The sequence below is a fragment of the Sarcophilus harrisii genome, chromosome 4 (assembly GCF_902635505.1).
Source record: "Sarcophilus harrisii chromosome 4, mSarHar1.11, whole genome shotgun sequence".
Lineage (NCBI taxonomy): Eukaryota > Metazoa > Chordata > Mammalia > Dasyuromorphia > Dasyuridae > Sarcophilus > Sarcophilus harrisii.
The window spans coordinates 294,350,362-294,377,010 of record NC_045429.1 but is presented as its reverse complement, the minus strand read 5'-3'; the positions used below and the strand labels follow the sequence as shown (position 1 = coordinate 294,377,010).

The following is a 26,649-nucleotide window of genomic DNA, read 5'->3' as shown; positions in this document are numbered from 1 at the left end:
ACAAATAAATACAAATTTTTGCCTGCTTATGTGATCTTAGGCAAGTTACTTAACCTCCCTAGTTTCTATGTGCCATGGAATGTATTGAGTACTTTACAAATATTAGCTCATCTGATCTTCACAACAACCCCATTTTACAATAGAGGAAACTAAGGCAGATTTTCATGATTTGTTCAGAAGGTATGTGAAGATGGATTTGAACTTAGGCCTTTCTAACTCTAAGTGCTCTATTCAGAGTGCCAGAAAGCTGGCATTTGATATGACAAGAGAAAAAGAAAGGAAGTAATCGATGGCATGATCTTGTTAAAAGTCGAAGAGTATGAAAAAATAATTGTACCTTGATAAGCTGCCGTGAAGTACTTGAGATAAGATGGAGGCTTTTCAAACTATCATTTATTAACCACTGCCAACTACCTGTTGAAAAAGTACAAAATAATTTATTAATATTTCTTATTCCTGGTATATCAGTTCTTTCAGAAAAAGAGAATCCAGGAGAAAGAGAAGATCTACATAAAATCAAGTACCTTTGAGTAATTCTACCAAGTCCCTTAAAGAAAAATTTAGCTCTTAACAGTCTGAATCATTTTCTTTTATATGTTGGACATAAGGTTGCTATTAGAAAACATTTGCTGCAAATGTTTTTTCCTCCAACTAAACAAAACCTTTTTAATTTTATATAATCAAAATTGTCCATTTTCTCTTCTGTGATCTGCTCACTCTCTTATATGGTCATTAATTCCTCTCCGATACATAGATAAAAAAATTAACTTTTTCTTTGCTCTTATAATATGTTTCATGTTATGAGTTTTTATACCTAAGTAATGTATTCACTTGGAGTTTATCTTGTTATCTTGGTAAAATAATTGATTGATTTTCTACATTTTTTTCCTCTGTTTCCTAGCACTCCTATTATCCAATTTGTTGCAAGGTCTATCAATTTCACTTTTGCAACCTCTCTCAAATATGCCTTTTCTCTCCTCTGACACTATCACCACTCTAGTGCATGCTAGGTCACACTGGATCGCTGAAATAGCCTATTGATGAGTCTGCCTGTACTAAGTGTTTTTTAACTACCAAAGTGATTTTTTTTTTGAATTGCAAGTCTGATCATCCCCCTATTCAATAAACTCCAGTGCTTTTTTATAATCTTCAGGATCAGATACAATATGCTCTATTTGGCATTCAGAACCCTTCATAACTTGGCCCCTTCCTACTTTTCTAGTCTTCTTATTACTTACTTCCACCCCCTCCTCCCTATATATTCTAGAATACAATTACAGTGGCTTCTTGATTGCTCCATAAATAAGACATACCATCATCTCTCAGCTTTGAGCATTTTTTCTGGATATTTTCTGTTCCTGGGATGTTCTCCCTTTTCTGCTCCAGCTACTAACCTCCTTGACTTTCTTTAAGTTTCAACTAAGATCTTACCTTCAACAAGAAGTCGTCTTCAACTCTTAATTCCAATGTTTTTTCTTGATTATTTTCTATTGATCCTCTATATAGCTTAATTTTATACACATACACACACACACACACACACACACGCAGACGTTCATACCTATACACTTATATACACAGACATACACACACATCTTTTGCCTCTTTTTGTAACCCCAATGCTTAGTATAGAGCTTTTAAAAAAAAAAAAAAAGTAGTACCTAATAATTGTTTACTGGTTGATTGATGTTTGCATGTGTAAGTGATGCACTCAATCTGTGACACTGACCATTCTTTATTACCTAATAGTATAATTTGAAATCTGGTACTGTTAAATCTTCTTCTTTCCCATTTTTTTCTTTTATTGCCCTTGTTCAGAATTGTAAAAGTTCTCTTAAACACTGTTTTGCTGCATTCTATCATTACTTCAATTATTGCAATATTCTTTGATAAACTTTTAAAAAGTTTTCTATAATTTGTTATTTGATCTTCCAGTTTTTTAGTATTATTTAATTTTCATTTTTAATTCTTTTGGCAGTAATCATTTATTAAATACTATTTTTAGTATAGTAATCAACAGTTTTTTTTTATTGTTGCATTTTTACTGTCCTGTATTTTAGGTGAGGATTTTTTGCCCCAAGGCATAGACAATTTTTGTAAAGATGCCATGTAAAGCTGAGGAGTATGTAAATTTCTTTCTATTTTCATTCAGTGATCACTAGAAAGCTATCATCTCTAATTTTTCTAAAGTTTTATTCACATTTTTTACTTCTTTCTTGTTTATCTTTGTGTTAGATTTGTCTAAGTAGAAAAATGACACGAAGTTCCTCATTATTAAAATTTTATTATCTATGTCTCTAATTCACAACTTCTTGTTAAGTATTTACATGTTATGCTATTGTGCGCATGTATAGTATGCAATTATATTGATTTGTTATTTATAGTGCCTTTAAATGTGTAATTTCCCTCTTTATCTTTTTATTTTGTATTTCAATTTTCAATGAAATCATGATTGTCACCTATACTTTTAAAAAAATTCAATAAAAATGTAATAGATTCTGCTATAGCCTTTCATTTTCAACTGGTGAATCTTTGTTTCAAGAGTGTTCCAGTTATGACTGTTAATTGAATAATTTTGTATATCCTCATGCTCCCCTACATGTTCTTTTGTTCTTTTTTTTTTTTTTCTTTTTTCTTTTTTTGCTTATACCTCTGTCTTTCTAATGGGGGAGGGGGAGGTAATAAAAAAAAGAGGGAGCTTGCCTAACAACTATGAAATATAAATTACTCAATCTATTTCCTCTTCTTTACCTTTATTAAACCCAGTACTTTCCAGTCCTTCTGGTGAAGCCTTTTTCTTTTCCAATGAGGCTCTGCTTCCACTACTTCTTGAGTTACTTTCTCCTTCTGAGTTTATCTCTTGAGCATCTCTGAATACAAGGTGGTTCTTTATTGTATTTCCTCATATCACCCACCTATGTCTGAACTAAGTAACTGCACCTGTGTCATGCTCTACATGGGTACTTCTGGATATGTAGATCATTTTTAATACTGATTATAGTGGATAAAATTAGGCCCTATCTTCTCGAGGAATTGTTTGGTCTTGTCTCCTGCTGTGGTTCTGGCCCAGGTTATCTGGAAGCAACACTGTACTGGGGCTGCATAGATACAGTTTCGGGCCTTTCTTTTTTCTATAACTGGGATTCTGAGGCTACTTGGAAACTGAAGTTTTTTCCCTGATGTTCGGGGATTCTTATAACCACCTTTTTACTGCCTCAAGATCCAGCATGACTCTATTCTGGTCTTCTTCCTACAATAAGACATCAGGGTCACCCTATCTGTGAGATCAGGTTACTTCCCACTTTACTATGCATCCATCTACTCTGGCTTCTATCAGCTCAGAGGTTCTACAGGAGTCACAGGATTTTTGCACAGGATCTTTTTTTTGTACTGTGGTCTAAGTCAAGTTTAAAGCTAGTTTGCCTTGGATTTTTGGTTTCTTTCAATCTGGCATTTTAGAGATTTTAGAGATCAAAATGGAGTATTTGTAGAGGATCTGGATTTCTTTAAGACCATATATTCCACTACTTTTCCAAAATCCTCCTCCAAATTTTAAAATAGAAGATTCCTATGATCTTGTCCTAACATATATTTCTGGTTCTCATGATTTTATAATGATGGAGAATGAATAGGAAAATAAATAGATAATAAGTTACCAAAATAAACTACAATGACTGAAAGCTATTAGTTGAAAGAGAAAAAATTACTTACCAATTATAGGATCACCTTGAAAAGGCATTTTGGAAAGTGACAAATTTTTAATCAAGGTGCAAACTAGAAAAAGGAAATGAAAGAAAATTAAAATTAAAATCTTAGAGAAATATTTCAATTTTATTAATTAATTCTCTATTGCCAGCCTAGAACCTGCAAGTTCTGTAGGCCAATGGTTTCAAACTCAAATATAAAGGGGGGTCACTGATTCATACATAAGGATCCCTGTAGAAAGCATATTGACCTAGTTTTAAAATGTGATGTTCTCTGTTTTATCATATTTTTATTGATTTCATTAAATATTTACCAATTAAATTTTAATCTAGTTCCAAACTTCTGCTATAGGTAGAATCTTCCTAACATCTCAAAAGCACAAATCAGTTTTTTCTATATCATTTTATTATCACAAATTATCCCAAAATTTAAATATCTCTGCTGGGCAACCAAGTCTGAAATCAACTCCTGGATTTTTTTCTGGCATTTGAATCATGATAAGAATAAGCTCAAGGAGTAAGCACACCTACCATACATTTAAACCAGACATAGAGGAGATTACAAAAATGCTTCAGAATTTGTGGAGGAACCTCCCAGTTGTCCTGGGAGTCTAACTTAGTCTAGGGAAGATTCTAGATGATAAACTTAGGGATGTAATTCAAATCTGAAATCTGTGTGAAACCCACAGGCTTTAGAGTTTTCCAAAGATTCAGGTTACTTGAAGAGAAGGATGTTATTATTCTTGTTGCAATTGTGGAATGATATAGAAAAATTAATTTGCCTCTCTAAATAGATGATTTCTTTAACCCAAAGTTACTTATTAGCAAGCTTAACTATATAAGTTTGTTATCCTTGCTTACTATTATAGTAGGTTGTAATTGTACTTGGAATTGTTCAAAAAAGTTTTGTGTCCCAAACAGTATTCTTATTTTGTGATAAGGTGGTAACGTAGTTTCTGTTAGTACAGATTAATTATTATGTGCACAGAGAGAATCAACCTCTTAAGTGTCTCAATATAATTAATTTACCTATAAATGATTAGTGAGTGGGGAGAAGGAAGAAAATTTGTAATACCTATTTGGGACATGCTTTCAGAGAAATAAGAGAAGGAAACAAGGGAAGGGAACAGGCATTTATTAAATGTGTACTATCCTCCAAGCATTGAGCTTTACAAATATTATATCATTTGATCCTTACTATGTCACTGGAAGGTAGGTATAATTATGAATCCTGCTTTACAGTTTAGGAAATGGAGTCAGAGGCAGGTTAAATGACTTGCCAGTATCACACAGCTAGTAAATCTCTGAGGTTAAAAGAACTCAGATTGTACTGACACTAAGAACCAGTATTTTAGCCACTATGCCACCTAGTTATCAATAAGCATGTTTACAAGCTTATTGGGTTTCTCAGTTATACTCTGGTATAAAGAACTGCCAAAGATAAAAGAAATTATCATCTTTGGCAGTTCTTACACTAGCTGATTACTTAACAGTAATTACACTGAATTACCAGAAGATGGGGAGTGAAGCCAGGTCAAGATGGTAGTCATAGGACAGCAAAACTCAGTAATGATCGTAGTGTAGCCACTTGAGGTGATAGTAGCTAGTGGTAGCTAGTGTTAAGTAATTGCTTTGAAGATTTTGATAACAGAAAGCTCCTAGTTTTCTCCTATCTTGGTGTTTTATACAATAGAGATATATAGTATAGAAAGACATGGAAGGAAGTTACTTCAGATAAGGACGGTTTCATTGAATTTATGCCAGAGACCTGATACTGTTAATTAGTATAATTAATATTCTCTTTATAGAATATATGAGAATCTGCTTTGTACCTTTTGATACATCTCATGAAGCAGTAAAAGTTAAAGGAAAAGGAGATGATGATTTGCTGTGAAAGGGAAGAGGTAAATGTCAACCCTTAGAAAAGCTTTGTCTTGAGATCCAGCACAATGATGACTTGTTTCAATAGTCAAATTATGAATTATTTTTTGTTGATACAATGGAAAAAGTACTAAATCAAAAAAATAGAGCATTGATTAAGAAGAAGAATGAGGAAAAGTGAATTTGAATCTGGGTTCTACTATTCACTGTTATGACATTGGGCAAGTTATTATTATAAATGCATTTATTTCACTATAAGGTATATAGATTATTTTCCTCAGAAGAAAATTAAGAGACTGGTAATGCAAATATTATTACCCCATTTTGAAGATAAGGAATCTGAGATTTATTTTAGTTCTTAGGAAGACAGGTGTGAAGTATCCCCAAAGTTTTGACACCTCATTTTATGTATGAAGAAATTGCAGTTTAGTAAGATTTCCTGAATCCTACAACTACTAAATATGCAAATTGGAACTTGAACCCAGCTCTTTCTTGATTATAAGTTCAGCACTTTTTTACTATGAGAAGTGACCTGTCCCATCCTCAATTTCCACCTCTGTAAAATGAGGGGACAATACCAGATGATCTTTAAAGGCCTCACCTACATCTTTATGATCAATGCACTTGCAAGACTGAAGTAGAAAATTAATTCGTTCCTTAACAAAGGCAGTAATCCTTCCACTTTGAAAGATGGAGTTAATGAAAACAGATAATTTTAGGGGAAAAGGCTATTGTCCTATACAGTGGAATATATGAAATATACTATATAATAATATATTAATAAATATTAATTAAATAAAAACAATTAATAAAAATATATTATATAATATATAATAATACAGTGATAAATTTCCATTTCACGAAAGTGTATATGATAACAAAATACACTGCCACACTAGTTTTATTAAGGAAAAAACAAAAGCAACTAAGTGGCACAGTGGACTGGGCTAGAGTCAGAAAGACTCATTTTCCATTTAAATATGATCTCAAACACTTACTAGCTGTGTGATCCTAAATAAATCACTTACCTCTCTTTGTTATAGTTTATCTGTAAAATGAGTTCAAAAAGGAAATGGCAAACTACTCTAATATCTTTGCAAAAATAAAATAAAATAAAATAACCCAAATGGGGTCTCAAAGAGTTGGATACATTTGAAAAACAACCAAACAACAACAACAACAACACTTATTAATAAAATCTGAGAAACAGAATAAATCTGCTAAATATATATTCTTCTAACCCATCTCCAAATTAATCACTATTTTCAGAACAGAGATGAGAAGTTAGAGAAAGCACATTTCATCTCACCCCATGGCTGGGTTATAACTCTCATTACTAATCCTGAATCACAGAAACTCATATGTTTAAAATCAATCACTCATTACATATAAATAACATCTGTGCAGCTTTAGTCTAAAGGGCAAAAATAATGTCTAGGGAAGGATAATAAGCCAAGTGGTGCAAAAATATTAAATGATACTAACCAAAAGTTCACTAGCTATTGGAACTACCAATTTTAATCATCCATATATTAACATATATTGACAGCTGTCAAATACACAAAAAATTTAGCTAAACCACAACTGCAACAGTCCAGGAGAGCTCCAGGTCACCATTGAAGCACACTGATGAAATAAGGACAATTTAATATTCCCAATAATTTGGCTACAGATACTAAAAAATTGACATTTTTATAGTTCTGGTATTCAGAATGTATTTCAAAATCAATTTCTTTCTTTCTTTTTTTTTTCTGCTGAGGCAACTGGGATTAAGTGACTTGCCCAGGGTCACACAGGTAGGAAGTATTAACTGAGACCAGATTTGAACTCAGGTCCTCCTAACTTCAGGGCTGGTGCTCTATCCACTGCGCCATCTAGCTACCCCTCAAAATCAATATCAACAGAAATTGAAATATATTATATTGAACTATGTCAAGTTTAGTTTTGTATATAAAATTATACAATTCTGTAATGTCAGGGCTAGCTCTCTGGAGGGCCTCAGGATCAGTCAGAGTCAGAATCAATCAAAGTCCTTGGTCTTTAGGGGGAGCAGTGAAGGAGGCAGGCAAGCCGGCTTGCTAAGGATGTATCCTGGACTCCAGAGTCTGGAGCCTGAAGTCTCTCTCCTGTTCTTCCTACAGCAGAGCAACTCTGACCTTTTTCCCTTAGCCCTCCAATACTTGCCTACAATTACTTCACCACCACACATTCAGCAAGCACCAATGTGAAGAGAGCCATCATATTACCATCTCATCTAAATATATGCATATAGAACCATTATCTTACATCAAATAGGTAATTAGCCTTAAGTGTTCTGCTGTCTCAGATTCAAGTATACCTTTTCAGAGTTTCAGCCCTCTACACAATTCTAGTATTAGTCTATATCTCTGAGGCAATATAGTATATACAATGAGCAGACCCTTTCTGATTCCAGCTCTACTTCTCTTTGTATTTTTCATAAATTTATTTGGTAAAGAATAAATCTGTCAAATAATTTTACATTATTTTGCCTAAACACCTGTGATCAAATCTGTGCTTATGTTGCATGGTGTCCCGTTGTTTGTGGTATGACAGAGCCACACAGGAAAGAGGGATCTTTTCTGGCACATGTCTAGAAGCTCGACTATTATGTCTAGAAGCTCTACTATTAGAGAGTTCTCGTGAACTTGGGACATGAGCAAGAATATATATATATTCTTGTATAACTATATTTTTAGGTGCAGAATCATAAGGAGTTCATGCATAAATCTACAATCATAGAAGGAAGGCCAAGTTACAAACATAAATCCCAAGAGAGGCATGGACTGTTTATGTATTTATGCTTATATACCTGGAATACAGCACAAAATAATACACTGACTGAGTTTACCACTTATTTAAAGGGCATTATGCATATTGTGGTTGAAGCATTATCCTAACTTCTCATCTTCAAGAAAGTTAGGCTAGTTTTTCTTTAAAATTGGCTCAGGAAATAAATGTTCAAAATGATGAACCTAAATTACCCAGATACTAACCCGAGTCAGGCCTAAGCCAGAACAACTGGCATAGTCTTGAAAGGCTAGGATACAATAACCTCCTTGAAGTGGGAGATGAGCAGAGAAGATGAAGAACCTACCCTGGCTTTCATGCTTTCTGGCAGGGTTCTTTTGGTAATTCTTTTAGAAACTGTGGTAGTTTAATATGATCCACCTTTCCCACAGGGACATTCTTGAAGGATGACAGTAAACTGTCTGTGTCCACTCATAAAAAAGGCAACAATTAGGAACATACTGAAGTAAACTCAGTTTTGGGCCCTCTAGGTATGTTATGTTTACCAGTCAGATAATTTAAGCCTCCTTCAAATTCTATTAGATCTCTTCTGAACTCTGTTTTCAAAGCTGAGGGAGGAGGGGGCAGGAGGATTGAATGGGAGGAATAGGGAAAGAGATAATATTCTTTCCCTTACAAAAGGATAAATTCAAAGGAACTGGGAATGGTTGGCCTCAGCTGAAAATGGATCCTTAGTATTGCAAAAGGTCATAATCACCTAATTATCTCAAGGGAGGCAAATAAAAGTGGGCTACACTTAGCTAGTAGAAAGTCAACTGTTTGGCTTTATGTAAATTGTTTGGATTTGAATGATATTTTAGAAATGACAACCCAGCTGAATTACTAATTCAACTATAACAGTAATCCTATAATTGTAAATGGCATAGAAAGCCACTGAAGGGTACATGAGAGACCCCCCCAAGAGTGAGAAAATTTTAAAAAGGAGATTCATGGAATTTTAGGATTGTTTAACAGTGCTGAACAAACTCTTTGAGTTTTGTATTGTTTGTTTTAATCTAGAATTTAAAAGACAAGCCAACATTTTGCCATTTTATGATTTTTTTTATGCAAACTTTGGGGGGAAGATGCATTTAATAAGACATTTAATAAGACAAAATTGTCCCAAGAACCTAGAGATATTTGTGGAACTGGGAATATGTATAAATATGCCCATTTCGACTCCCATGTACATCTCATCCAAGAATTTAAAAATTGTGAACTATTATTTTGTTAGTACTTTTCTGGAGGTGCTCCTGAGAAGGGCAAAACAATCCCTAGCAGAAATGATTATTGTTTGCACAGTGACTGACCTAAAGGAGTTGCTTTGTAACTTTTTGTGGTGCTTTGTGTCTTTCCCCCCAGCAGAGGAGAGGAAAGCCAGAGGTAGCAGAAGCAGGTTCCTGCTGAACACAAACAGCAATCTGCACAAACAGAACTGAGTCAGGCCTGCCACGGCGGGCAGTTAGACATGGTCATGGCAAGATAATAGTGCTTTTGAATTAATCTATAGATCATGAATTTTAAAAATTTAGTCATATCACTTTTCATAGTAAATTTTTGCTAATTATATTGTTTTAATGACCTTGTGAAGATTTTTTTTTTTTAATTTCTGCAAGGACTGAATCTATATGGCTAAAACAATTCTCAAACTCAATTATCTCCAAAACAGAATATATTATCTCTGCCCCCAATCTCTATCTCCATGACAAACTTATCTCTTCTTTGAATTTCTCTGTTAGTACTGAGGGCACTATTAATCACAAATCATCTAGGTTAGCATCTTTAGCATTATGTACAACTCTCTTACCCTACATACCCAAACTAAGGCCAATCTTAACACATTTACCTCCACAACATTTCTCACATCTCTTCCCTTTTATTGGTTCACATGGCCAATATCCCAGTTCAAGAGCTTATTATTTTTTATCTGGACTACTTCAATAGCTTCCTAATTGATCATCTTCAAACTTTCCCCTTAAACTGTACCCTACACAGAAATATCACAGTTATTTTCCTAAAGCATACATCTAATATGTCTCTCAAACTGTGGATCATTATTGCTTTTAGGATCAAATATAAACATTCCTGTTTGGATTTTAAAATCTCATACAACTTGGCTACCTTTCCAGACTTGTTATATATTATTCCCTTGCTTCATTTTATTTTGTTGGTCACATACACAACCCTCCATCTATCTTCTCTGTGTCTTTGAAAAGACTGTCCCATATGATTGGAATGCATTCTATCATGACCTTGACAAGAGGGACTCCAAAACTATCTAAAACTCCTTGAAGGACAAATTTTCCTTGAATCCTAGCCTCTGTAAAAGACCCTGCCTGAGGACAAATAGCTTCATTCTCTTATCTAGATGGGGCTAGTTGAGTCTGGAGCTGGAGAATTCCAACCCTATTTATTCCAACCCTATTTAAAGAAAGACTCATTCAATTCTATTGAATTCCAGCTCAAGCTGCACTGACCAGCCCCAATCAAGAGCAATACTCAGCTTGTAGCCAAAGCTTATAAAATGAACCAACTTGGGTCTCGGTACTTGCAGAGGACCTAACATGCCATGCCTTGCTATGCCAAGAAACCCTCTGCCCGCTGAAATGATATTTTCTTTCAGCATTACTCTCTCTTAATTCTCTCACCTAAGACTTTATACCCCTCTGTCAAGATTTCTCTACTAGAAACTTTACTTCTGTCAGACCTTGCCACTAAGGAATTCAGCAAAGGCTGACTTCCCAAATGCCAATAATAAACTTCTTTTTATCAGTCTAGCTGTTCGGGTTTGTAATTTCCTTTACGAAGGACCTCTGTGACACTAGAAAGGAGGTTCCCACAACTTCTTACCCTGGATTGAATTCTAAAGGAGATTTAGGGGAGCCAAACCTCTTCATTTGGTTCCCTGAACCCCAAACCTGCCACTAACCCTGACCACCAAGAAACCCTAATCCTAATCTCATCAACCTCTGCCTCTCAGTCTTCTTGTTTCAATCAAAATTCAATTCAAATTCTACAGACAGCCTTCGTAGTTCTTCTAGATTTTAGAGCCATTTGCATTAATATTTTATATATACATTAATTAATGTGAGCAGAGTAAGCCTTTATTCCTTTGAATCAATTAATCTCCAATAATAGATAAATAGGCAGACAGACAGACAGGCAGATAGACTATGTTGTTATTTCCAAGAGAATGTAAGTTTTTCAAGCAGTGATAGTTACATATTGTTTCACATTTTTATTTTGATGTCCTCAGCACCTTAGCAAGATACCTAGCAAAGATTAGCTTAATAAATATTTGTAAGAATTATTTCTTTTTTTCTTAGAGAGAGTAAAATTTATTTTCTTATTTTTTCAGCTTTGTCATTATACATTTTTTTTTGACACTAATTGTTTCCTTTGAATTCTCAATTTAGCCGTTATATAATTTCATTTCTTCTCTATAGTAAATTCATTCTTGGGGGGGAGCAGGAGAAAACTTAGGCGATATAATCGATAATCAGAAATCCTCAGAGTACAAGTCTAGCCTCAAACATGAACACTAAACCTTTGTTTACCTGTTTCCTTTTTTGTATATGGGAATAACAATAGCACTTACCTCTCAGAGTCATTATAGAGCATCAAATGAGAGATTAATGATTAGGTGCTTAATTAAGCATGATGCCTGGGACAGAGTGGACTCTCTATAGATAATACCTATCATTATTATTATTAACATGGTTATTATTATAATCTTCCTTTTCTTTTTTTTTTTTTTTTTAAATAAGATTGGTTGGTAGCATACTTTGTTAGCCTTTGTCAAAACAGCACTTGGTTTGAACAGTTGCACACAGTTTTTATTTTCAGGCTTTTCTTTTGTGACTAAATTTCAAGATTTTATCCACTGTTTCAATTTTAAGTAAAATTTGAATGTCAGAGAAGGAATACAGAGATTTCCTGCTCAAATATGATTTTGACTAGATGGCTTCTGAGATTTGATTCAATTCTACATTCAATAATATACAATAAAATTTAAAATAATAATATACTGGTTCTCAAAAAGTAAGAACCAAGATCAGAATTCAAGTAGCATAGTTGGGCAGGTAATGTCTCTCAGAATGAGAGCAAAGTCTAGAGTGGGTATTTAAAGAGGGTTAGGACTTTCTGTACCAGCAAAAGTCATAAGTACATCTATTATAAATTGTTGGCTTGTCTTAATGTTTTGCTTCTGGCTTTAATATATTTTCATTTTGTTTTGTTTTTTGCTTTTGCCTTTGGTTTTAACACCAATTTTTTTTTTTCCCAATGTATTCTTCCTCCAGTTTTACTTGTGTTCAACATGCCTTTTGTTATAACAAAGATTTCAAAAGAAGAAAAAAAAAGTTCAGCAAAACAATTCTGACAGTATAATTAGTACTGTAAGCCAATGCTATACAAACTCAACATAAAGGAAAAATACAATTCAATTATAATAGTATTTTATTTGATGACAAAAAAGTTCATTTTCCCTGACAAGCCAAAAAAAATGTCTTCCACACATTTAAAACTTACCTGATTGTCTCATTAGTTCACCTCCCAATCCTCTGAAAATCAAAAATAAATAAATAAATAAAAGTAAAACCAAAAAGACATGTAGATGGTTATAGTGGTATTACAGAAATAGTAGTCAAACAATTTACTGCAATATTTCAAAAATCTATAATTTCTTTGAAAGCTATCATTACACCATGGATATTCCTTCAATCAACATAAATTTGTTTCATTCCCTTAATATACATACATACATAAATACATTCTTTCATTAAATTCCTGTGGCCAAAATTATTCTTTACCTAACAACAAGCTTTTCAATGACTTTCTATGGATTAAAATTATAGGATTATTAGTGAATCATCTTGGCACAGTGCAAGCATTTTCAATTTTATAGGACCTGAAAAAACTTAGAAAATACTGTCACAGTCCTTTAGAAACTAGTGTCATTTTTATAACAAAATAGAGAAGATAGCAGTGGAGATTATGCAAATAGCATAATCAATTAACAATACAAAGCATAAACATACCTACTTACAAAGTAATTCTAAAAAATTTCTTTACGTTGAATATCTCTTGAAAGATCTGGTATCCAATATATACAGGGAAATATGACATATATAAAACCAAAAAGTATTTCCCAATAGATATGTGGCCAAAGAATATGAACATTTTATGATGGGGTTGGGTTTTTTTTTTTTTTAATTCAATCATCACAAAATCCTAGAGAGCCATGTTATCTCACACCCAGAAATGTCTTCTCAATATACATTCTGAGCCTATCATTCTTATTTGGACATGGATACCACATTTCATAATAATTCTTCTAGAGGTGTGCTTGTTATTGTGATTCTAAGTCTTTAAAAGTTTTCCTCATTATAATGTTGTTACTGTATAACTGTTTTCCTGATTCTATGATTTCACTGTGTATCAATTCATAGAAATTGTTCCATGTTTCTATGAAATAACCCCTTTCATCTTTTCTTTTTTTTATATATTTTCTTTTATATATATATATAATATATATATTTTTATTATAAGAATTTATATATATATATAATATATATATTTTTTTTATATATATATATATATATATATATATATTTTATATATATATTATATATATATATATAATATATATATTTTTTATTATAAGAATTTCTTTTTCTTATTAATACATTCAGGTTCAAAATTTTCCTAATATCAAACCACTCTGAATTCCTAATATAAATCCATTATATTCATGGTGTATAATCTTTGTGATATATTGTTTTAATCTCCTTGCTATGTTTCACTGAAAATTTTTGTTTCAGTATTCATTAGGGATATTAGTCTATAGATTCCCTTCTCTGTTTCTCCTGGTTTAGTATTAGCACCATATTTGTGATGAAGAAGCTATTTTGTAGGATCCCTTCTTTTCATATTTTTCTAAACATTAGTACTGAAATAAATTATTCTTGAGATATTTGGTAGAATTCACTTGTAAATTCATCTGGTTCTGAAGTTTTATTGGGAAAAGGAAGGAGAAGAAATTTATTGATGAATTGTTCAACTTCTTTTTTCCTGTTTTGGGGTAAGAGAAAAAACTAAAACAATTCTATTTTGTACTTCCTCTATCTTGCCCCTAACTTAGCCTTTTATCACTGAAGTCTAACCTATGTTAAAGATTTTAGCTTAAAAAACGAGACCTTTTTAAAGGTCTCTTTAACTGCTTCCAGGGCCATTTGTAGTTGTCCTAATCACATGTCCTAGTCACTGGACTCAGATGGCACTGAAGAAAAAAGTGAGGCTATTAACTTGGCATAACTCACCACAATTTAAATCCAATTCACTTGCAGTCACCATATCACTTCCCTGATGTCAAGGTACTTTTCGAGAATGAAGGGCAAACAACAACTTTCCTTATATTGCAACCCCAATATCACTTTCTGACCAACCTAACTTTACAGGGGACAAATAACCTGAAGAACCTTTCCAAGCCCAGCAAAAGGCCCTGTTCAATTAAGGGATATGATATCACCTATTCCTAGCTTGTAAATCCCTAGCAACAAGCCCTGTTAGTTACACCTAGTTAGAGTTACACTATATCCAATTCACTTCCTACCTACATTAAAATCTATGTTGTTTTGTCCTTTTGTTCCTTAAAGAAGTCTTTGCCTGTGTGGGCAAGGCTCCCATGCTAGAGAACTGCTTCTGCTACTGGTTTGTTGGATCTGTTCTTTCATTTACTAATGAAACTGTTTAGAATACAAATTTCCCTTTAAATAATGTTTTGGTTGCATCCAACAAATTTCAGTATATTTTCTCTTTTTTTCCATTATTTTTAATGAACTGATTGCTTCTATGATTTATTCTTTAGAAATTAAGCTACTTAATTTCTGTAGTCTCCACTTAATGCTGTAATCTCTACTTAATTTATTCTGTGATATTTTATGTTTGCTTCAAATGTCCTCAAATAAACAAAAAATTTATTATAATCACCAGTAAAGGCTACATTTAATATTTCTGATTTTCTGCATCTGTCTGTAAAATTTTTATGCTCTAATATGTGGTGAATTTTTGTGAAGGTACCACACACAGATAAGAATGCTCCCCTTCAAAATTCTCCAGAAGTCTATTATACATAACTTCTCTAAAATTCTATTCAGGTCTTTCATTTGTTTGTTTTTTCATTAGATTATCTAGGTTAGAGAAAGAGTAAATTGAAGTCCCCTGCTATTACAGTTTTGATGTTTATTTTTTTACTATAATTCATTTAAAATTATAATGAAATAGTAAACTATCCAAAATAATAATGGTAAAATAAAATAAAATGGTAAACTATCAAACTAACATCTTCACTATCCACGAATCTGAATATTGGAACCTGCCCCTTGTGCCACTGGGTTCTGAAAAGTGAGCTTTCACCTTCTGTTACCCAGAACCAAATCTCCTTCCCACTATTCTTATCATGGTTGCACAAGTACAACCTTTTCCACTCTCCTTTATGTACTGTCTACCCCACTAAGAAAGTAATTTCTGGAATGTGAACTACTTCCATTTTTGTCTTTCTTCCCAGGTTATTTTTACCTTCCGAATCCGATTTTTCTTGTGCAACAAGAGAACTGTAAGGATCTGCACACATATATTGTATCTAAGACATATTTTAACATGTTTAACATGTATGAGACTGCCTGCCATCTAGGGGAAGGGGTGGAGGGAAGGAAGGGAAAAGTTAGAACAGAAGTGAGTAAAAAGCACAATGTTAAAAAATTACCCATGCATATGATTTGTCAAAAAAAAGCTATAATTTAAAAAAAGAAAGTAATTTCCTAATTATGTGCTCTGCATTGTAACCCTTTGAATACAATTATTAAAAAATTAAGTAATCTCTACAGGCAAGGATCTTATATTCTAGTGAGGGAGACAAACATATTTCTAAATATAAATTAAAGGGGCAGCTAGGTAGAACAGTGGATAGAGCACCAGCCCTGAAGTCAGGAGCACCCAAGTTCAAATGTGGCCTCACACACTTAACATGTCCTAGCTATGTGATCCTGGGTTAGTCACTTAACCCCAATTGCCTCAGCAAAAAGTGTGTGTGTGTGTGTGTGTGTGTGTGTATAAATTAAGAATTACAAAGAAACAAAGCAGTTCAATACAGGGTAGTTTCAGAGGGAGAAAACTAATAGTAGGTAAGATTAAGAAAGGCTTCATTTAGCATAGTATTTGAGTTACTTATTTAAGGAAGAAACTCTATATGGCAGAAACAAGGAGAAAGATCACTTCCCCTATGCCAGTGCAAAGTGAGAAACCCAAGAGAAGGAGTGACCTTTGTGAAGAAGAAAGAGAACAATTGTGATAGATTACAGAGTGAAGAAATACTGACCAATACGGAAGAAAAGTTAGGTTAAGGCCAGGTTGTAAAAGATTTCAAAAGCTAAACAGAACAGTTTAAATTTTATCCTAGACTGCATCAAAAAGTCATTGGAATCACATGGTCAGAACTACACTTGAGAAAACTGATTTTGGCAGAACTGTTTTGGATGGTGATGGTTATATGGAAGATGGTGATGTATATGAGGTCAAAGACCAGAGGTAATAAGAGTTATATTATCTAAGTGAGCTAGAATGAGGAGCTGAACTAAGCAGGGAGTGATGTGAGAAGGAAAGAAAAAAGGGAGTTGTGAAAATGGAAATGTCAAGTGTTAGCAACTGACTGGATCTATAGTGTGAGGAAGAATGAAGAGTTCAGGGAAATGAGGTTATGATGCTGGGAAACTGGAAAAATGGTGTGCCTAACAAAAGTCGGAAGTTTAGAAAAGGAGAGTGTTTGAGCTAAAGATAATGTGGTCAGTTTGAGGCATTGATTTTCAGATGTCTCTCAAACATCTAGTTAGAAATGTCTCATAAGTAATTGGTGATACAAGAATGAAGTCTGGATGATAGACTGATACCAGATACAAAGATTCATGAGTCATCTCCATAAAGCTCATGAGGTTTCTTCAAGAAGATAGTGTGAGAATGAGGAGAAAAGAGAGCCTACTACAAAACCATGAGGAATACTCATAGTTGAAAAGTATGAAATGATGAATTAAGAGAGATGGAGAAGTATAAGTAAGAGGGCAGGAGGGCAGGAGAGAATAATGTCATGAACATGGAGAAAGTAAACAGAAAAAGAAGGTGACCTATAATGTCAAAATGGAGCAAAAGGAAGCAGTTGGTTGGTACAGTAGATAAAACACCAGCCCTGAAGTTAGGAGGACCTGAGTTCAAATCTGATCTCAGACACGTAATACTTCCTAGATGTGTGACCCTGGGCAAGTCACTTAACCTCAAGTGCCTCAGGGGGAAAAAGTAAGGGAAAAAATGGAGCAAATAGGCAAAAAAAGAAGAGAAAAGAAAATAAAGACTTTTTGCTTGTTTCTGGATTTTCAATGCTTAACAATGCTTAATACGTAGTATTTAATAAATTATCTATCTCTTGGTCTATATTTTAGCTCTCTACCTACACACACACATACACAAAAAACTTCTCCAAATCACTAAAAAATATATATATAAATTAAAATAATGTTTTATCCTTAATATCTAGTAAATTAACAAAAACCATAAAATAAGTTTATAAAAAAAAACGTTACATATACATCCAAATATTTCCTGCAGGCCTTAATGGTATCAAAGAACTGAAAATAGAAATCTACCAACTAGGCAATAGTTTAAAACTATAGTATATGAATGCACTGTATCATAAGAGATAATAAATAGGAAGGAATTCAGCAAAAGATGAAAGTCTTGCAGTATAAAGCAAGCTGGACCAGGAATACAATGAAGAAAATGATTACAACAATGCTACCAGAAAAATAATAATTATAACAACTCCGCTAAGCTGGAGAATAACTTTTAAAAAAAATTATCTTCCTACCTTTTTATAGAACGTTTTTGCTAAACCACTTTCTCTCACAACTTTCCTTTTTAATTATTTATTACAATGGGTAGTTAAAGAATGAGGGAGAGATATATTCTGTAATAAAAATCATATGAAAATGAAAGAGGAGAAAAAAGCTTAAACTTCCTTAAAGCATTATTGTTGGAATCTTTACAAACTGTTAAGCCATTGGAGTTGATAGAGACAATAATTATCTAATTTGGCATGGTTCAATATGATTAATTTGATCTTAGAAGGAGATATTTTGGGCCAGAACTTGAAACAAGGTACTAAGTACAACTGATAGAAATGATGCTTGTGTTCACACCTTTAGAGAGCTCATAAGTATCTAAGTACTCAATGGAGTTCACACATTTGGGAGATTTTAGGGATTAGTATGAGATATCTGAATTCACACCTCCCTTAGGGCCAGAGAGCACTCTGGGAGATAACCCAGAATCCCTCTCTCTCCAGAAGGAGGAGTTAATCTTTGGGAGATCATATATATATACAGGAAGCTCTTAGAGCTGAAAAGAGTTACTTGGGAACATTCCCAGGAGTCAGGAGAGGAATACTCTTGGGAGGAAGCCTACAAGCCCTATCTCCGAGGCAAGAGAGATTTCATTGCATCTTCTACCTTGGTGCTGGCTGGAGTCAGAAGGACAAACCTTTGGATTTGGAGACATTTGGAAGGAGTTCTTGGAACCAAGCAGAGAGATAGGCCTGAGCTAACCAAGCTATATTGAAGGACACAATAAAAGATCTGAACTTTTATCACCTGGCTGTGTTTTGGAAAAAGAACACCACATTTTGGCGCCCTGAACGTGGGGCTGACAGGCCCTTCAGTGGATTTCAATGGGAAAAGCTCCGATCCTGATTTCAGTGGAAAAGCCTGTGACCCTGATCAAGTGGAAAAGTCTCCTCAACCCAGAAGTTAGAGTGAGTACAACAAAGAAATTTTGTTAAGAGTTCAAGTAGGATTTCAGCTAAGATGGGACAGATATTTAGAAAACAGCCTTCTATTTCTGTTCAAGGAAAATGTTTAGAGAGCATTGTCAAAGTTATGGAAAGCCAAGGTTTGATTATAATTTTGGAGCTTATCACTGAACTTTTACAAACTGTTAAGAACATATGTCCTTGTTTCTCTCTGGAGAAACAATTAGATCTAGATGAATGGGAATTAGTAGGAGAGGATCTTTGTCAATTCTATAATAAAAATGGCCCTAACTCAATTTCTAAAGACATATTTAATACATAAAATTTAATACCACTGGCATACCCTTTAATCCTCAAGGTCAAGCAATCGTAGAAAGAAGAAACAGAGACATTAAGACACTCCTCCAAAAACAAAAGAAAGGGGGAGCCACGGGTAACCCTGGAGAACTTCTAAATTTAGTTCTCTATACCATTAATTTTTAAATTTTTGATAAAGATGCACTGGCTCCAGCAGACAGGTTTTATAACCCACCAGAAGAGCAGTGTCCAATGTGAGCACTATCTTTAGATAATCGTCAGGTGATGTGGAGAGATCCAGAAAGTGGTGAATGGAAGGGACCAGATAGGTTAACTTCTTGGGGAAAAGGGTTTGCTTGTATCTCCACAGGAGGAAAAGGAATCAGATGGGTGCCAACGAGCCATATTCGCCTTGTCCATCAGAGAGAAACGGAAAAAGAGAAAGACCTCAAAACAAAGGAGAAGATTAAGAAACATCTGACACTGAAGGAGCATGGCTGACAATGGGACTGTTAAAATAACTTTTAAATCTTCAGGAATCATTGGATTTCTAACACAAGAAGAGACTGTTTCAAGTTCTTCAAAACAAAGGAGAAGATTCAAGAAACATCTGATACTGAAAGAGCATGGCTGATAATGAGACTGTTAAAATAACTTTAAAATCTTCATGATTCATTGGATTTTCTAACACAAGATGAGACTCTTTCAGTTCTTGAAAGAATCATTGGATTCCTTGAGATGAAAAATTGTTGATGAGACTATTGCAGTACTTCAGAGCTCACAGGAATTATTGGATTCTTGGCACATTAACTAATGAACAATGGATTCCTTTGGGACTATTTTTAGGACTTATGGAGATGTATAATTCTGTATGTTGATTCATATTATGAAAAATTGTTTACTTCAAACTTACAGGAATTACTGAATTCCTGGCACATGAATTAATGAGCAATGAGTTCCTTTTGGACTATTTCTAGGACTTATGGACATGCGTAAATTCTTCATGTTGATTTATGTTATTTGTTAACATTACTACTAGCCTGTGTTATATTGCTATGTGTTATGTAACTATGTGTAATGCCTCCCATATTGATGGATTTATGTACACCTTGTTTCATACCTGTTTTAAGTGAGCCCCTAATCTGATTTGATTTTCTATTTTCTTTGGTATTTTCATCTCCCTTCCTGAGATGTCAGGGAGGGTGTGACCACCTTCTTTTTATGGTGTTTTCACTCCTTTTTGAGCAGTCAGGGAAGGCATGATTACCTTTTTGGGGTTCTCACCTCCTTGAGAAGTTAAGGAGGTTATGACCACCTATGTTCTAAATTAAAAGAAAAGGGGAGATGTTAGAATCTTTACAAACTGTTAAACCACTGGAGTTGATAGAGACAATAATTATCTAATTTGGCATGGTTCAATATGATTGATTTGATCTTAGGAGATATTTTGGGCCAGAACTTGAAACAAGGTACTAAGTACAACTGATAGAAATGATGCTTGTGTTCACACCTTTAGAGAGCTCATAAGTATCTAAGTACTCAATGGAGTTCACACATTTGGGAGATTTCAGGGCTTAGTATGAGATATCCGAATCCACACCTCCCTTAGGGTCAGAGAGCACTCTGGGATATAACCCAGAATCTCTCTCTCTCCAGAAGGAGGAGTTAACCTTTGGGAAATCATATATATACAGGAAGCTCTTAGAGCTGAAAAGAGTTACTTGGGAACATTCCCAGGAGTCGGGAGAGGAGCACTCTGGGAGGAAGCCTACAAGCCCTATCTCCGAGGCAAGAGAGATTTCATTGCATCTTCTACCTTGGTGCTGGCTGAAGTCGGAAGGACAAACCTTTGGATTTGGAGACATTTGGAGGGAGCTCTTGGAACCAAGCAGAGAGATAGGCCTGAGCTAACAGAGCTATATTGAAGGACACAATAGAAGATCTGAACTTTTATCACCTGGCTGTGTTTTGGAAAAAGAACACCACACATTATAAAATCAGTCAACAATTTATTGGATTTATTAGATACTAGAACCTAGGAATATCAACACAAAAGATAAGAATTGCTATTTTACTAGAACTCATTCTATCAAATGATATGATATGAAATATATGATAATGTAATGAAATGAAATAAAACTCAATATAATATAACTCAAGAGTTACATTCTAGGGGAACAATGGATAAAGTGTTGGACCTGTCGTCAGAAAGAACTGAATTTAAATCCTGCACAAGACATTTACTAGCTATGTGGCCTTGGGCAAGTCACTTAATCTTTTCTGCCTCAGTTATTTTATCTATAAAATGAGCTAAAGAAGTAAATGGCAAATCTCCACAATCTTTGCCAAGAAAACTCCAAATAGGGGTTCAGGTGAAAACTGAACGATAAAATGTAATACAACAGAATGTACCATAATGTGGTATCATGTGTACTAATGAAATCTACAATGTACTATAATATACTATATCATAATGTGAAACAATATAATTTAATAGAATGATACAATACAATATTATGTATGATATAATTATGATGATATATCATAATGTAATATAACATAGTCTTACTTAAAACATAAATACAAGATAACTAAATACAAAGAAGTTAGATAAGATTCTAATAGCATTTATTAGGCTCTATTTAATATTTTTAAGGAACTGTCCTAAGAAGATAACCAACACAGGAAAGGGAAATTTCCAAGGTGAGAAAACTGCAAAAGGATGATGCATGTTCTGGAATGAAACTATAGATAGTGCTGAAACCAAGAAAGTCATGAATGTATTCATGAAAAGAAATTAATTCTTCCCCTGAATGGAGGCCACAAGTGAATTTGACAGAAAGGGACTGGCGTAATAGAAAGGTTTTCCAAGGTAAGATATTATTTATATATATATCCATCCAATAAGGAATTGACAAATGTTTCAGGATGAGATTACTGATAAAACAAGATGCTAAAGTCCAGAGGAGGGGAAGGTAAGAGGGAGAAAAGTGCTGTTCAGTTGAATCTGGAAAAAAAAAATTCTGTGTGAGAAAGTTATGTATTTCAGGCATAGGAAATAATCAGGATTAAGGCATGATAATAATCTGCAGAGGAGCAGAGTGAAAACCAATATGTCTTTATTGAAATGTGCAGAAAAGAAAGTAATGTGTAAGAATAGAAAAAAAAAAAAAAAAAAAAAAAAAAAAGGTTGGCAGAGAAGATATAAGGATCTTTAAAAGCCACACAGAGTAGCTTTTACCTAATTTTAGAAGTAACAGAGTTACTAGAGTTTACTGAGTAGGGTTGTGGGCAATGTGCTTAAGGAAAATCATTTCAACAAATAGGCGTTTAGAAAATGTATTAAAGGGAGAAAGACTATATGACTGAGTCAGAGTTAACCTGTAATAAAATGAGAATGAAACTATCTAAAAAATAGTACTGATTTTAATGACACACCTTGGCTCAGGAAACAAATGATGAAATACTGTGTTTTTCAATAGAGAAGTGGGGGATTGTTAGAAAGAGATTGTATCTGCACTATCAAAAGCAATCATTACATTTGTTAATTTTGCTTAATCATTTTTTCATCATTATAATGATGAAATGACTGATATTGAGAAAAGGCAAAACTAAAATCTTTTTTTTTTTTTTTTAAGAAAAGAGAAAATAGAATTGATAGAAAGAATTGAGAATTCTCATTTCCAGTGATGTTGGAATGAGAAACTAAAAATCTTTAAATATTCCTGACTGTCCTAAATGAGATCTTTCATGTGGATACACCTTTGCTAAATATATTTTACATTATTGTACCTCAGAAATTTTCTTTTGTCCATAAGGGCTATCAAGAATTTAACTAATTCTGATTATACTGTTTTAGTAATGGGAATATCCTTCAGCAAGTAATATATGCTAAACTTTACCTAACTGGTATTACCTTTTCAGCAAGGTTGGACACGAAAATATTTATTTCTATATAGCTTACTTTAACGTTGGAAATATCACCACTTTGTCACATAGACATTTGACATTAATCTTCTCATCGCAAAACTGGAGACAAAATGATCTCCTAACAAAATGAAATGACTCCTACATTTTAAAGTTCTTTTCTCAGATCTGAAAAGAATTCAAAATTACACATCATTTTAGAATAAACCAGTTCAACAATCTACATTAAGTATTTGGGGAAAGGAGGAAATCATCAGTCTTTCATTTTTATATCAACTTCACAATCCACAAAAGGTTGAAGAATTTGCTGGTAAAAAAAACAAGTGTAGCATCTTAAAATTTCAACTCTATATCATTTAAGTTTAATAAATTATTTTCCCTATTTTATATTTACTGAGGGTTGGCTATATTAAGCAATTTTCTAGTTATTCAACCATTGTTGTAAGTTGAAAGAATATAAAATCGATTCTTCCTAAATCTAACTCCATTCTTTTTTTTTTTTAATTTTTTTTATTTAATAGCCTTTTATTTACAGGATATATACATAGGTAACTTTACAGCATTAACAATTGCCAAACCTCTTGTTCCAATTTTTCACCTCTTACCCCCCCACCCCCTCCCCTAAATGTCAGGATGACCAGTAGATGTCTAACTCCATTCTTTATCCACCATGATACACTGCTATTTCTCTACAATGAAAAGAGGCCATAAAGGGGGAAAAAATCCATTTCTCAGGCTTTAACTCTTCTTCAGATCCAAGTAGTACTTGGAAAAATACATATGTAATTGGGATCTTGGGAGGAAAGCTGAATAGTTTCCTTAAAGGTCTTATCAGCTGTTGCCATTAAGAGCCTATTTTAACATTTTGTTATCAACGAAATGCATCATTTTTCTACATGTTTATTTTTCAAAGTCAATGATCATGATCAATCTCCATTCTGATGGTTACATGACTATTTAAAAAGGCTGCTTCTTTTTATCTATTCAAATTAAATTTTTAAAAGCATATTTGTTCCTTAAAATTATTTTTGTCCTACTTTGTCACAAAATGAAAAAGATTATCTCATAATTCTTTTTCTACAAATTAAAACAACTCATAATTTTTAAAAGAAGAAAACTTCATTATCTAGAAGAACAGTATTAAGTGGAGAGTTTCAGTGCTATACTTAAAGTTGGAGATGTGCCATCATAAACAATAAAACTTAACATTTACTCAAAGTGTCAAAAGTTATTCAATCTGGAAACTTTCCAGAATGCTAAGAGCTTCTGCTGACATGCAGCCTTCAACTTTTATATTAGTTTTGGGTTAATGGTAATTTAAGCTTTCTCAGTATAATGTCAACAATAAGTCTGGTTCTTCAATCTCTATGCCCAAAGCAGGAACTTGTTTTTCACATTCTCCTTTCCCCCAAATAGAACAGAAAACTTTACTTTGATTTCCAACTCTACTATGCCATTGTGAGAAGGATTCAGAACTTCTTAACACAGGTTGTATTCTCCAATATTATTTAGTTAAACTAACTCTCTTTTGACTTCAAGTAATAAATATTACTAGAAAAAAATTTTTTTCTAGGATATCAGAATATTTGTGGCATAATCTGACTTTATTGTATTTTTTAAGTAGAGCATTATGTCTTGAAAAGAATTGAAAACTATATTGTTCTCAAGAGGGAATGAACAGATTTCTCTTAAGAGAATTTTAATAGTCTACTCAAAAGGAAACATTTTGATAGGATGATACAGATTTTCAAATCTGGTCTTTATAGTAATGAAGGTAGCTAAATGGTTCAATGGATAGAGCATTGTGCCTGGAGTCAAGAAGCCCTGGGTTCATATTTGGCTTCAAATACTTATTCAATGTATGACCCTAGACAGATATTTAGCCTTTCTTAATTTTATTACAATGGAGAAGGAAATGGCAAACCACTCCAGTATCTTTGTGAAGATAACCCATAGATAATGTGGTCCAGAGGGAATCACACAAAGTCAGACATGACTGAATGAAACAACAGCAAGCAAGAGTAAGCAATATCATTTAAATTTATTGCCTTAGCCAAACAAAGAAATATCCAAGTACTGTCATTAGCCTGAAGAGTTGGTAGCTATCAAAAAAGACAATAAAATTCCTTTTGACTATAATAACATCAAAGTAGGACTATAATAGCAAATTCCATGTGTGCAGAATGTTGAAAGCCTCCCATTTCAAGCACTATACTTTAGAAAATCAAGGAGTTGTTTGCAAGAAGAATATTACTACCTAATTTTCAAACTGTTGAGAATTAATGCTCTTTTGAATGCTGATATACATGCAATTTACTGAAACCATTTTACATCTTTTACATATCTAGAAAAAAGCTCTCTGTATTTAGTATTGTAGGCAAATAACTTTAACTTTTCTTCTCTTAATTTATATCATGCATCCTACCTACACCAAAATATGCTACCACTTCTACCCTCAACAACAACAAAAAAACCCACTATAGGTTATAGAGAACAAATTTAAAAAATAAATTGGCATTCTTGAAACAGAATTATCACTTGTACATAGAAATCGGATACTAAAGGGACTTCTATAATAACAGAAAGATCTCATACAAGAAGCTATGAATTTTGTAACTTATTTTTTCGTAATTCTTCAATTCTGCTATGATTATTGTAAGCCTTTACTTTTGATTTTCTTGCAAAGACAACTAGGCCATATTCATTAATGTATGTGCTAAGATACTACTGTCTGACAAACTAGTTTTCCCATGTCATTAAGAGGCATATGAATTTGGAGTTTCTAGACAATTCATAATAATAAGTTTTACTGAGAGATAAGTAACCAATATAGAAGAAATACAAATAACTCTTAAAAGTTAAATATCACTACTACTTTCAGAGAAGACTAAATAGCAGGACAAAATGACTTTCTATGAATATCCAAATACATCTTCAGCTTACAAATGAAGTTATGTGCAAGCTGTCCAGAATCAGCTTTTGTTTCTTTTTATTATTTTAAGACAATGATATAAAGCCAAACTGAAAAAGAATAAAAACAGAGACCACACATGTAATTTCATTTCCTATATTACTACTAAATTTCTTACTACTTCACTACTTACTATTTCAAAATTACTACTAAATAGTCTTATTAAAACATCAAAATGGCATCATTGAAATGAAAACCATACACATTAC

At 33.3% G+C, this 26,649-nt stretch overlaps 1 protein-coding gene across 3 annotated transcripts in view; it reads right to left on the bottom strand.

The window, feature by feature from the left end:
• TBCD (tubulin folding cofactor D) overlaps nucleotides 1-26,649 on the bottom strand; it is a 395,290-nt gene that overhangs the window by 99,062 nt on the left and 269,579 nt on the right. For all 3 annotated transcript variants that reach the window (XM_031968421.1, XM_031968422.1, XM_031968423.1), the window contains exons 24-26: nucleotides 12,924-12,955; nucleotides 3,712-3,774; nucleotides 338-414 (exon numbers count right to left, since the gene is read on the bottom strand). In XM_031968421.1, the coding sequence (XP_031824281.1) occupies nucleotides 338-414; nucleotides 3,712-3,774; nucleotides 12,924-12,955 (172 nt within the window). The remainder of the gene's footprint in view (nucleotides 1-337; nucleotides 415-3,711; nucleotides 3,775-12,923; nucleotides 12,956-26,649) is intronic.